Source organism: Glycine soja, chromosome 2 (genome assembly GCF_004193775.1).
Source record: "Glycine soja cultivar W05 chromosome 2, ASM419377v2, whole genome shotgun sequence".
NCBI classification, from domain to species: domain Eukaryota; kingdom Viridiplantae; phylum Streptophyta; class Magnoliopsida; order Fabales; family Fabaceae; genus Glycine; species Glycine soja.
Window position 1 is genome coordinate 47,994,426 of NC_041003.1, and position 12,177 is coordinate 48,006,602.

Sequence of the window (12,177 nt, forward strand, 5' to 3'; positions counted from 1 at the left end):
AATTTTTTCCGACCGTAGGACCCCGAATGGGACAGTCCCAGCGAGAATCTCCAAGTTGTGGGAAGAATTGTCATATCTAATTGATTCCAGTGGTAATTTATTTTTAATGGTATATATGCAAAGAGTTATATTATTATTTATTATATAATTACCTATAAATATGATATTTAATATTTTATATTTCATTATATTTATTGAGTATATTATGATTTATTTAGTACTTCTTCTAAAAACTAAAACAAGGATTAAAACTGAAAACTAATTTAATTCAATCGATTTTAGATTGGATTGAATTGAATATAAAGGAAATTAAAATTATTATATTATAAAATTATTTTCATCAAAATAGCGATTGAGTTCAACCTTGGAACCCCTTTGATTTATATAAATAGTATAATTATATAATAAAAAGAAATCAAAATTGAAAATAAAGCAGGTAAAAATAAGGTAAGAAACAAGATAAGCGCGATTTCCGTACTTCCGTTGCAGATAGAGCGTGGACAAAAACACGACGAGGGAGAGTGGAAAACAAACAAATTACTAATCAAAAGGTTTATCTTTTAATTAATTTCTCGCTCTCCAAAGTCCAAACAGAACATAGCGTCAGATCAGAATCAGACAAGAGAAGTTGATAAGAACAAACAAAACAACAACCAAACCGTTTATTTTTTCTTTTTTCTTCTCTCAACACTCTCACTTCCTATCTAATTTTTTTCGTTCCGTCGTTTCATCCTCGCGAGCGTGCATTTGCATTGCATTGCTCTCTCTCTCTCACAAAACGACGACGACGTCGCCACCGCGCACCGTTTTGGTTTTCCTTTCTCTTCCGTCGTTTGCTTCCGCAAATAGCCTTTCGCATGGGAAACGCTAACGGCAGAGAAGACGGATCCATTCCCCCCGCCGCCGCCGATCCCTCCGCCGCCGCACGTGGAACTCACGCGCCGCCGGTCTCTCTCCCTCCGGTTCGCGCCTTCTCCTCCGATTCAATGGCCAATAGCCCGCCGCACAGCCCTCGCCGCTCCAGATCGCCGATCCTCTTCGGTCCTCAGGTTCTCTCACTTACGCTTCGATTTTTCTGCATTTTATCGTCTTCACGCTTATTCGTTGCTGCTGAATTTAATTTTACTAGCTAGGGTGGAATTTCGGTTTTGTCCGGTCAACGAGGTTATTCGTCGATTTTGCTTTCCGTGTTCGGTTGGTGAGTTTCGTGCTAGCTAATGTCTGGTGCATGAGAGACAGAGAGCGAGAGATTAGGAGGCAGTGTAGGTAGGGTTACTTTTTTTTGTTGAAACCGTGGGTTATTTACTGAGTTTTTTTTTTTTTATTGCCGTTGAAGTTGAAACGAAACGTGTTGTTGAACGGATCTGGTAATTTTGTTGTTGATGGATTGGTTCTTTCCTGCATGGATCGTCATGAACGTGGTTCAGATGTTTGGATATGCGTTGTGGATGTAAAAATTTACGTCAAATTGTAGAATAACGTGGAAGCTACAATTCACAGATTCTTGACTGACGCAGGAATATGCTTCCAAACACACACGCGTTAAGCATGACAGTGACCAACAGGGATGTGCCTTTTTGAATTTTGAAAACTTGTTTGGGGGAAGGCATGGAGGGCAGAATGGATGGTGTGGATCTCGAAGATTATGAACTGCTTATTCTTTTTGAAACTGTTGTTTTTATGTACTTATATCCGTCTGTTTAGGAGAGTTTCCTCACCTTTTTGTAGATTCTGTGCAATGCTTCAATCTCATTTTTTTTGCAGTGAGAGTTTGAAAACATTTTACTAGAGTTATACTCATGTGAGTCTTAGCTTCACAGCTCACACAACTGCTACACACGATTCCATCTAAGTTTAAGCTGTCCCACATAATTCTTTTTCTGGTTAAACTCGCATAATGTGGATGGTTGTGGCCGGATAGTTACACAATTTGGAAATACACATTTGTAGTTATAGAGTGCTGGGCTTAACCGATTAATTTTGTCTGATTTGGAAATTGCATGCAATATTGTCCTCTGGATTGAGCATGTGAAATGTGCTGTTTGGAACGTGACTGATTTATATCACTTATATCAAGGAATCAGTTTTATTGGTTTAACAGTATAAGTTTGTTTTGTCAATTTTGTTGATGCCTGTCCTTCGTTACTCGCATTCCTTGACATTTCTCCATTTGAGAAACAACAGTGAGATATTGCAGTATGGATAGATGATACCGCCTGCTAATAGTGATGCAATAATTTTGGATATTATTATTAATGCATCACTATGTAACTTGAAGGAATTTTACAGACAAGATATTTTGTGGTTATATTCTAATAGCAGTTGAGGATGTACTTTCAAAAGTGCTACACAAGACTATAAGCATGACATACGATATAAGTCAATATTTTTCTGTGCCTCTATTCCCTCCTGCCCAATGTTATATTGATCCCATGAATTTGGTAAATATTTGCCTAATGTCTCTTTTATGTCTATCAATGTTCTGAATGTCCTTTTTTTTGTCGTTGATTTGTGGAGAACCTGGAGAAAAATTTCTATTCTGTAGGCATCTCTCTCTCTCTCTCTCTTGTGTAGAGTCTCTTTTAAGTTTATTATGTATGAATTACTGTTCAATAGCTATTTGGTGGCACCTTTGCACCATAGCTATTTTGCCCTTTCTAACAACTCTAATGAAACTTTGATTATATTTTTCTATAAATCAGGAAAATTAGAGGCCATGCCCCTTTTAGTAACTCATAGTTATTGTTACTAATAAACATAGTAGCCAATTGTGCCCCATAGCACCTTCATAAGGGCATTGTGGAGCATCATGGCTTTTGGCTGCTCTGTCTCTCTGTGGGACCCCGTTGTGTTGCAACTCACTTTTGTGTCTGGACTCTGGAGCGGCATGAATTGCGGCCATTTATGGTCATAACCACTATTACATCAGGAGACTAAAACCCGTTTTTTTTTTCCTCAAACGACATCGTTTGGTGTTTTTTTTTTTTTTTTTTTGGGGGGGGGGAGATCTTGGAATTTCCATTTTCACCCTCCTTTTATTTTCATCAGACCTTATTCTCCCTGTTACAAAAAAAACCCTATTTTCCCACTCACTTCTCTCTTTGACGCAAACCATCTGACCCAGAGCTGTCAGGTGTGTTTCTAGCCAACTTATGATATTCCTGTGGAGTTTCCTGCCAATCCACATTCTGGAACGCTGGCACACCCTTCTGTGGTCTCTGTTTACATCCTCTGCGTTCTGTTCTGTTCATGTCAAAGAGGGGTCTATGTTTTGTTTTATACTTGTATATTCATTCCTTCACTGTTATGTTCAGATAGGTAACCTTATGTTGCCTTTTCTTGCTGTATTTTCTTTTTTCTTTTGTACCAGTCTCTTGTTGTTAGTAACTTCTGTGGTATGGATATGCAACAGTGGTCATTCCACTTTCTGCTATCTTGTTATAGTGGTTTTGTGGTATGCCGCTCCACTCCTCTATCTGGGACTGGTGACTGACTAGGCTAATAAATATGTTAGAGCTGTTCTCAAGGTTGTAAATGAAGGGCTAGTGACATACATGTGCATTAATAATCAAAACAACCTCCCTCCACTTTCTTTTTTTCCTTTTTGTGACAAAATAAATACCAAACCTTAATAACATGGTTGCTAGATAATTTGTTTGATATTAATATTTAATAGAGTTTGATCCGGGAATGCATTGTGTGAAAAAGCATGATATACTTGTTGATGGATCAACTTAAGTTGCCTGATTATACTTATACTTTCTATTGTAAATTTTCTTTACCTTGAGTGGTTTTTGCTAATGAATTGAAGAGGTCGACACTTGACAGAAATATATAGTTTTGCGAATTAAAATTTCTCTTTCTGAAAAGTATAGTTTTTTGGTTATTATAACTTGTGCACTCTGTTCTTGTTGACTTAGCTGTCTCCCATGGAAATGGTAAATACATTCTGAAACATCTTTTTTATGATTTGGAATAAATATGAAGCTTTCTTTCTTTATTTGTGTGTGTGTGTGGCTCACTGAAATTTCAATTTCTTTCTAGTTAGGATTTTTTTCTTCTGGGTTAGGAAACATGTAAATCTCACCAGTGGCAATTTGGCATTACTTAAAAATAAATATAGAATTTCCTTGTGTTTTTCAGGTTCCTCTAGCTCCATTACAACGAGGTAATGGCCCTCCTTTTCTCAATCAAATGTGGCAGAATGAGTCTCATGGTATTGTTAATCACCCTTCTGAGCAAGGGATCCCTGTCATGATTACATGGAACTATGGTGGTAACAATGTGGCTGTGGAGGGATCTTGGGATAACTGGACATCTAGGTGAGATTCAAGGACTCCCTTTTTTGGTAACAATAGTGCTGGATTGTATTTTTTGACATAAAAAGTTATCATAACTGCAAATAGTCTACAATAGTAAAATGAGATTAGTACCAGTAAATTTTATTACATGCAGGAAGGCATTACAGCGAGCTGGCAAGGATCACTCATTCCTTATAGTCCTTCCACCAGGTATATATCATTACAGGTTCATTGCTGATGGTGAAGAGAGATTTATCCCAGAGCTACCTAATGTAGCTGATGAGATGGGGCATGTCTGCAATCTTCTTGATGTTAATGTATGCATCATCCTATTTGTTTCTTTCTCTTTATGAAAACAACATCATTTTGTGAGCATATTTCCATCATGAAGTTTGTTCTGCTGTGTATTTAATCATCCCATTTAGTGATTGATAAACCTTCCATTTAATGATTTGAATGTTATTGTGTTCTGCAGGATTATGTGCCAGAAAACCCCGATGGTGTGTCTGAGTTTGAAGCACCACCCTCCCCCGAATCCAGTTATGGCCAAGCATTTCCAGCTGAAGAAGACTTTGCAAAAGAGCCAATGGCTGTTCCTTCGCAACTGCATCTTACTGTCCTAGGTATGGAAAACTCTGACATAGGTTCCTCTTCAAAGCCCCAACATGTTGTGCTAAATCATGTCTTCATAGAGAAAAATTTGGCCTCAAAGTCTGTTGTTGCCCTGGGACTCACTCACAGGTTCCAGTCCAAATATGTGACAGTTGTCCTTTACAAACCGCTCAAGAGGTGAAATATATAACGCTTGTCAATTATATAAACCTTTTTTTCTTTTTTTTGGTAGCCTCAGTCTGTAAAGATGAAAATTTAAATAATACTCCTCAACGGGTGGTATATGAAGGTCTTGTGTCTATATATGCTTGAGGCTTCTGTTCGAATTGGTAAATTAAACTTTTTGTTTTTCAATTACTTTTTGTTTCTTTTCCTTCTTGAATTTTTGAAATATATCAATAGGGTGCCTTAAAATATGATTTTGGTAAGGGGGTGCTGGTCATAACTATGTTTTTTGGATTATAATATCTAATTATTGTACACATTAGCTTAAAATAATGGTACCTTTGGATGGAAAGAAAGAAAATACAGAGAAAAATAACATGGATACTAATATATTTTCTCTCGGTGGAAGAAAAAAGTGAGAAAGAGAAGGAATTTTTTTTACTTAGAAAAAAATTTGGCTTGCTTATTTTATGTTTTTGAAAACTGTTTTCTATTCTTAAATAAAAATATTTTTTATGAGAATAGTTTTTTTTTCAAATATATTTTCATTAATGTTTTTAATTTTTAAAGCCAAAAACTTGGATCAATTTCAAAACTTGTTATCTTTGTATTTTTATCTTCTTTTCTGACTTTTAATCTTTAAAAAAGAATTTTGATTTTTTTTAAATAATCAAACACATTTTTTTTTCAATTCAAATTTAAAATTTTTCTTTTTTCATTCCACTACTGTTAAGGGGTAAAAAAAATAGATGAGTAAAATGCAAGATGTTAATATGGTGGGGGTAAATTTCTCATTAAGAAAAATTAGTGGTTCGGTACTTATAATATTGCACCAACATTATCTTTTAGTTTTTACACTCAACAATTTTTGAAACCATGTACAAATACTTTTGATCCCTTTTCTCATTTTCACGGTAGAGTTTAATGATATGACGGTATAAAATAGTTTTATCTCAAAATAATGTTGATATAACTTTTAAAATAATTATCATAAAAATTAATAATCTTATCATATATTTAAATGATGATTAGTATATAATTCTTGTTCTCTTTCATTATTATTTGTGTTGGGTTATCAAACAATAAGCTTGAAAACTATAAAATTTTGCGTCTCACTCTAAATAAAAAGTAGTTATATTTTCTCTAACATAGTGTTATAAGTTAAAATTTATTATAAATCATAAAATTGTGTCTCACTTCTTATTTAAAGAGTCTATTTTGTACTAATAGATTTTAACTAATAATGGTGTGTGTTATTTTAAAAAAAAAAGTGTTTTACGAAAAACTTTTTTTTACACTTTTTTTGGTTGCATGGAAATGAAGGAAAAAGAGGAGGAAAAATAGAGAAATAAAGAGAAGATTGTCATCTTTTCTCATTTGGTAGCAAAGAAATTGAGGAGAAAACATAAAAAGATGCCATATTTACATTTTTTTAATCCAAAATTACGCAAAAAAGATCAATAGTACTTATTTGTTGCAGAAAATAATCGATTATGTTTTGTTGATAATCAAATATCATTATATAATAAAAAAAAGTAAAATTTTCAAAATAAGTAATTTCCATTTCTCTCAAGTTGCTAAAATTTATTTTCATATGCATATGCATGACCAGCTTTGGAATTTTAAAATAGTAATTGATGCATTGGACCGATGAACATCAATCGATTTTCATGTGGTGGACCAAAGAAAAAATCGATTTTCCTTTCCAGCACAATCAATTGAAAGAGTTTGAAAATGTTAGTTTTAATTAAAAGATTATTCTTTACTTTTTTTTCCTTAAATCAAACACCTCTAAATTCACTTTATTTCTCTCATATTTGTTTTATTTTTCACCTATTTCTTTTCTCATATCATACACTCATGTAATTATTACATGCCAAGAGGACAATAGTTACAAGAAAGGCATCAATTTTCATTTTTATTTAAGAATAGAGTGACACATGAACAAATATAATCTATTTCATACTCGTTGTCTCCCCAGTGATTTAGCTTGGTGACATTATATACAACAATTTAATACCAGGGATAGAATTGTGTGTTGTCTAAGGGATCAACTGAAATTTCTGAGAATATTTTGAATTCTATTGGAGAGACAAAAAAAAGAAGTTAAAGGATCAATTTATCACCTCCTAGATTAAAAAAAGTTGATACATTTTTATTGAACGAATTCACTTATTTGGTAATTATACCAAACATGGACCTAAAATATTCCTTCTGGTCCTTTGCATAAGATACAAATTTAAAAATGTGTATATGTTGTTAAATCTATAATATATGAATGATTTGCACAGCACTACACCTCAAAAGATATTGATATGGTTTCCTCCCCAATTGAGAATTTGAGATGTAAAGATATTGATATTGATATGGTTTCCTCCCCCAACTGAGAATTTGAGATGCTGTCCACTTTTTGTATTACTTCAATTCCTTACGGTATTGTATGGCAGAGTAAAATGGAAAGAAAATAAATAAAAGTATGAAAAAAATATTTAAATTAAAATAGTAAATGATAATGTGGATCCACATAATTTTTTGAAATTTTTACACAAATCACTACTACAGTAAATAAACCAAACAGGATGTAGGTGAAATAAAATCATTGAGATTCTATCCCCCTAATTCTTTTTTCCCTCCCCTTTTGATTTTTATCATTCCTTTTTATTGATTGGTTATTTATCTCCTTTTAACTTGGTTACTTTGAACACTTTCCTCTGCCCACTTGCTTTTCTTTTTCAAATTCATGATGGCAGCTTTGTTCTATTTGAGATTTGAAGTATCTAGCTATTGCAAGCATGCCTAAAGAGACACGAGTCAGCACAATTTTTATGGACATCAAGGTACTGCTTGATAGAGTGAAAATAAAATAAAATGAGATAAAAAATTTGAATTAAAATAAAGTGTAAAAATATAAGTCTCATCTCATTTTAATGATTTTTTTGTTCTTTTTCTCTGCAAATGAATGGAGTCCAAACAAAGCCAACAAACATGTGTGTCGTCTCTCCATGTTTGTTTGTAAAAAAAGCTTTACCATGCTAATGCTAAACCATCCAAGAGGGTGCAAAATAAAGATGCAACAATATGGTTACGCCGTACCATAAGGTACATCATGTTACTATTTATAACATGACGAGTGTGCCAATACAATAGTACAAATGTACAATACCATGTACTAAAGATTATTTTTTCTTTTTTAAGGATGCTATCGCTTATCAAAGTTAACAGAATCACGACGAATTGGACATCTGAAACATGAAACAAAGATCTAGATCTTCTACGAAATTGCACGGTGTACACTTGCAAATATAGTCATTAAAGTTAATAAAATTCAATTTTAATAGGCTAAAATATATTTTTATTTACATAAAATTAGAAAATTTTAGCTTTCTTCCTTATAATTTTGTTTACCTTTTCGGTCTCCATAAAATTAAAATGTCATAATTTGAATCGAAGCTAAAGTCAGTTAAAATTAAATCTATATATGTTTAATGAATGCTCACTTAAGAACTAAATACATGTAAAATTAAACCTACTTCATTTAATACATGTTTGATTTTAAATGACCCTAACTCCAAACCAAATTATGACATTTTAATTTGAGTTTAATATGTAAAATAATTATAAATTATTATCTAATTATAAATTACCGTTTGAATTACTCTAAGATAATTATTATAAGAATTATCAAACTTATCATATATGGTGAGTTATTATTGGATAACTGTGTAAAAACTTTTTTTTTTATATTGTCGTTGTATAACATTTTTTTTCTTAGTTTTAGGCAAACTAAAAACCTACAAAAAACTTTGTAGGGTCAAAAACCAAACTTTTTAATTTTATAGACAAAAAATATTTTAGCATTTTAAATATTAAAACGAATGGAGAAGATTCATCCAGTTTCCCTAAAAATTGTAGAGGATTCAAATTCCAGAAACAAATATTAACAATAAAGCAATTTTTGTAGGATAAATTATTTTTCAAACAGTTTATTCTCCCTATAAAAATATCTGAAATGAAAGGAAAAAAAAGTCCCAAACATGAGGGGAGGAATCCTCCAAACATTTAAAACCATTGATTTAGAAAAATGGATAGTTTTGACAACCGAATATATTATCAAGGTAAAAGGCAAAAGTAAAAAGAGTAAATGCTTCATTCATCACCCAAATAGTAGCTTCACCCTATACATTTCTTTTTTTTTTTAATTTTTTTTTCTTATCACATCATATCAAAGATTTTTTTTATTTTAATTTTTCTCTGTCATATAATAATCCATGAGAATCTATTCTCATGGTCATCCATGAGAATCTCTGGGTGTTTACACCCAAGGAAAAATAGGAAGAAGAAGTTGGTGCCTCCACGATGGTGGTTCTGGCATTGTGGATCCTCAAAAGCACCCACATGTTAACAATTGGCGCAGTGATTTTGACTTTGCTTGTGCTTTCACAGTGAATTTGGATTTGGGTTTGGATTTGTATTTTCTGCTGCTTGCAAACCTCATTCTGAAAGAAATTAATCTCGTGCCATCAGTAAGGGAAAATCTTTTCGTGCTCAGGTTGGACTATGCGTCATCATCAATGTCCCACGTAGAACCATTTAGTGTAACAATAAAAAATATAATGTTCCATTATCTTCACATAAATTTTGCCAAGTAAACATTTATTTGGGCTAGCTTCGATTTTCTTTAAAATACATATTACGCAAGATCCTATGCCTTTTTTATTTGGGTTCCAAAGGCACGTTCATGCAACGCGCATTAGTTTGATGTTTGCATTTTTTAAGTATATTATTATTAGTAAAATCAAGTTGGCAAGGCTGTGCATATTTCTTTAAATTAATAGTAAAATCACTTTTTCATTTTGCTAAAGGCGTTGACAAATCAAACACAACACTCTTGTCTAGATCGTTGCCAATTTGCCATGTTGTCATTAACTTCAGCTTATGAGAAAGAAGAAAAAAACATTTCTTTCTTCACTAGCCTTCCATCATTATTGGAGTGAACTCGAGAAATGCAAAATGATCACAAACAATCATATAGCATAAAGATGGTATCAACAGTATAAATCACTCACATGTAAAAGCACAAATTGCAACCAATTGTTCCAGGTTCATAGTAGTAACCCAAAAAAGATGAAAAGTGAAGTACAAATGCATGGTGAGACACATCTAATCCAAGCTACTAAAACAAGGACAGAGCAAACAAGTAGAAAATACTAATGAGCAATACCAATAAATAAAAGCAAACAAAGCCGACCAACAAAAACTAATGACCCCAAATGAAGATTGTCCTAATGAAAATATAATTCTCATCAAAACTTATCTGCCCTGTCTTTTTTCTGTTCAGGTGTTTTTCAATTTTTTTTTGTTATGGTTGATTGGTCCTCACTTGGCCATCATGACTTTGACAAACTCCTCATAGTTGATCTGACCATCACCATCAACGTCAGCCTCGCGAATCATCTCATCGACTTCCTCGTCGGTCAGCTTCTCACCGAGATTGGTCATCACATGGCGGAGCTCCGCTGCAGAGATGAAGCCATTCTGATCCTTGTCAAACACGCGGAAAGCCTCCTTCAGCTCCTCCTCTGAATCAGTGTCTTTCATCTTGCGAGCCATGAGATTCAGGAATTCTGGGAAATCAATGGTACCATTCCCATCAGCATCAACCTCATTTATCATGTCCTGCAGCTCTGCCTCAGTTGGGTTCTGGCCAAGTGACCGCATCACGGTCCCAAGTTCCTTGGTGGTAATACAACCTGTATCATTTGAAAAAAAAAACGAAGAAAAAAGTTAAAACACAAACAAGTAATTCAGCCTCAAAAGGAACTGCATTATCCAATTTAAGAATCAATTAAGTGCATGTTTGGAAACTCATTACAAAGAAAAATATTATGTCAATTTAGCCCAAAAACTTGGAAGCTATAACTAATAGCTTCTGGTTGGAAAAACACATCAACAAGGTGCAACCAAACATGCTATAAGGTGAACACTTAGATCTAAAGTTTTGGTTTTCTGCTCAAATCATATTCCCCAGTTTTGTTCAAGACTTTCAAACACATCAACACTCACGGCAGGAATGTGCACGAGGAGTGGTAAACATAATATTGTAAGTTAAATATTATTCTGTGTACAATTTCATAAATCTATAAATGTATTATAAGCACACAAGACTCACAAATCCAGCACTATGGGGGTAAAAAAATCTTTTCCATTCATTATAACCACACACATGACACAACTCAATAAAAATAATCATAAATCCCAATTTCTTATTCTCATCAGAGAGATTCACTACCATGCAATTCTATTTCATTCTCAGATATATCTTCCAAATTTAAAGAAAATAAAAAGGGACAAAAATGCAGTAAAAAACGTAAAAGGGTCAATCCTGTACGAGTAATTATAAACATACATTCTCATACATTTTCAACCCATTTTCTTCCTATCTCTTTCTTTCGCATCACATCATTTATCACTATCTCTTCCTACCCATTTTTTTTTTACCTAAATCCACCTCAAAATGGGGGTGGAAGTTTATATTTTTTCCCATCCTATATTGAGTTATTTGTAAATCCAAACATGTAGCACCAAATGTCACATCCACACAAGCAAATTCCAAATTTCTGATCGAGAAATCAAACACCCACAAATCAAATCTCGATTCACAGTTGAAAGCAAGGGCAAAACGGGAAAAAGGGGAGATTTCAGCGAGAATGCAAATCCAATTCATTCATACATACACCCACAAACATCAAGGAGCAAAAAGTGAAAGGAGAAGGCACCCAAAGGAAAAAAGATTAAAAATTTAACAAAATAATCAAAAGGGTAATAAAGAAAAACGAGACTGGAATGAGATCTAATGAAATAAGAGAGAAAGAGAGAGAGAAAAGGGATCTGAGAAAAGAGACCATCCCCGTCCTTGTCGAAGAGGCTGAAGGCTTCCTTGAACTCGGAGATCTGTTCGTCGGTGAGCTGATCGGCCATTGGAATTGATGGATGGATCTCTCTCTGTTCTTCTCTGCGATGTGATGTCGTGATGTGGAAAAAACAAAGGAAGGAGGACTATGTTATTTATATGCTCTTACAAACGCCAACCAGGGCTTCT

The 12,177-nt window shown here is 33.6% G+C and overlaps 2 protein-coding genes across 2 annotated transcripts; one reads left to right on the forward strand and one right to left on the reverse strand.

Annotated features, from left to right (window-relative positions):
* The first annotated feature begins 585 nt into the window (after positions 1-585).
* LOC114400770 (SNF1-related protein kinase regulatory subunit beta-1-like) lies at positions 586-5,270 on the forward strand. The gene is made up of 4 exons (XM_028363403.1): positions 586-1,049; positions 4,144-4,322; positions 4,456-4,618; positions 4,777-5,270. Exons 1-4 carry the CDS (start codon positions 858-860, stop codon positions 5,092-5,094), a joined length of 852 nt encoding a protein of 283 aa, XP_028219204.1. The 5' UTR covers positions 586-857; the 3' UTR covers positions 5,095-5,270.
* A 4,819-nt stretch (positions 5,271-10,089) lies between these two features.
* On the reverse strand, positions 10,090-12,177 carry LOC114400777 (calmodulin). Its single transcript, XM_028363415.1, has 2 exons — positions 11,981-12,177; positions 10,090-10,828 (listed from the first exon to the last, which is right to left on the reverse strand). Exons 1-2 carry the CDS (start codon positions 12,054-12,056, stop codon positions 10,455-10,457), a joined length of 450 nt encoding a protein of 149 aa, XP_028219216.1. The 5' UTR covers positions 12,057-12,177; the 3' UTR covers positions 10,090-10,454.

What these genes read in the sequence shown, in the direction of transcription:
- LOC114400770 (XM_028363403.1), top strand. Translation starts at nt 858, where the DNA reads ATGGGAAACGCTAACGGCAGAGAAGACGGATCCATTCCCCCCGCCGCC. An exon ending in CGATCCTCTTCGGTCCTCAG is followed by an intron (nt 1,050 to 4,143) that starts GTTCTCTCACTT and finishes TGTGTTTTTCAG; the next exon opens with GTTCCTCTAGCTCCATTACA. An exon ending in TGGGATAACTGGACATCTAG is followed by an intron (nt 4,323 to 4,455) that starts GTGAGATTCAAG and finishes TATTACATGCAG; the next exon opens with GAAGGCATTACAGCGAGCTG.
- LOC114400777 (XM_028363415.1), bottom strand. Translation starts at nt 12,056, where the DNA reads ATGGCCGATCAGCTCACCGACGAACAGATCTCCGAGTTCAAGGAAGCC. An exon ending in CTTCGACAAGGACGGGGATG is followed by an intron (nt 10,829 to 11,980) that starts GTCTCTTTTCTC and finishes CAAATGATACAG; the next exon opens with GTTGTATTACCACCAAGGAA.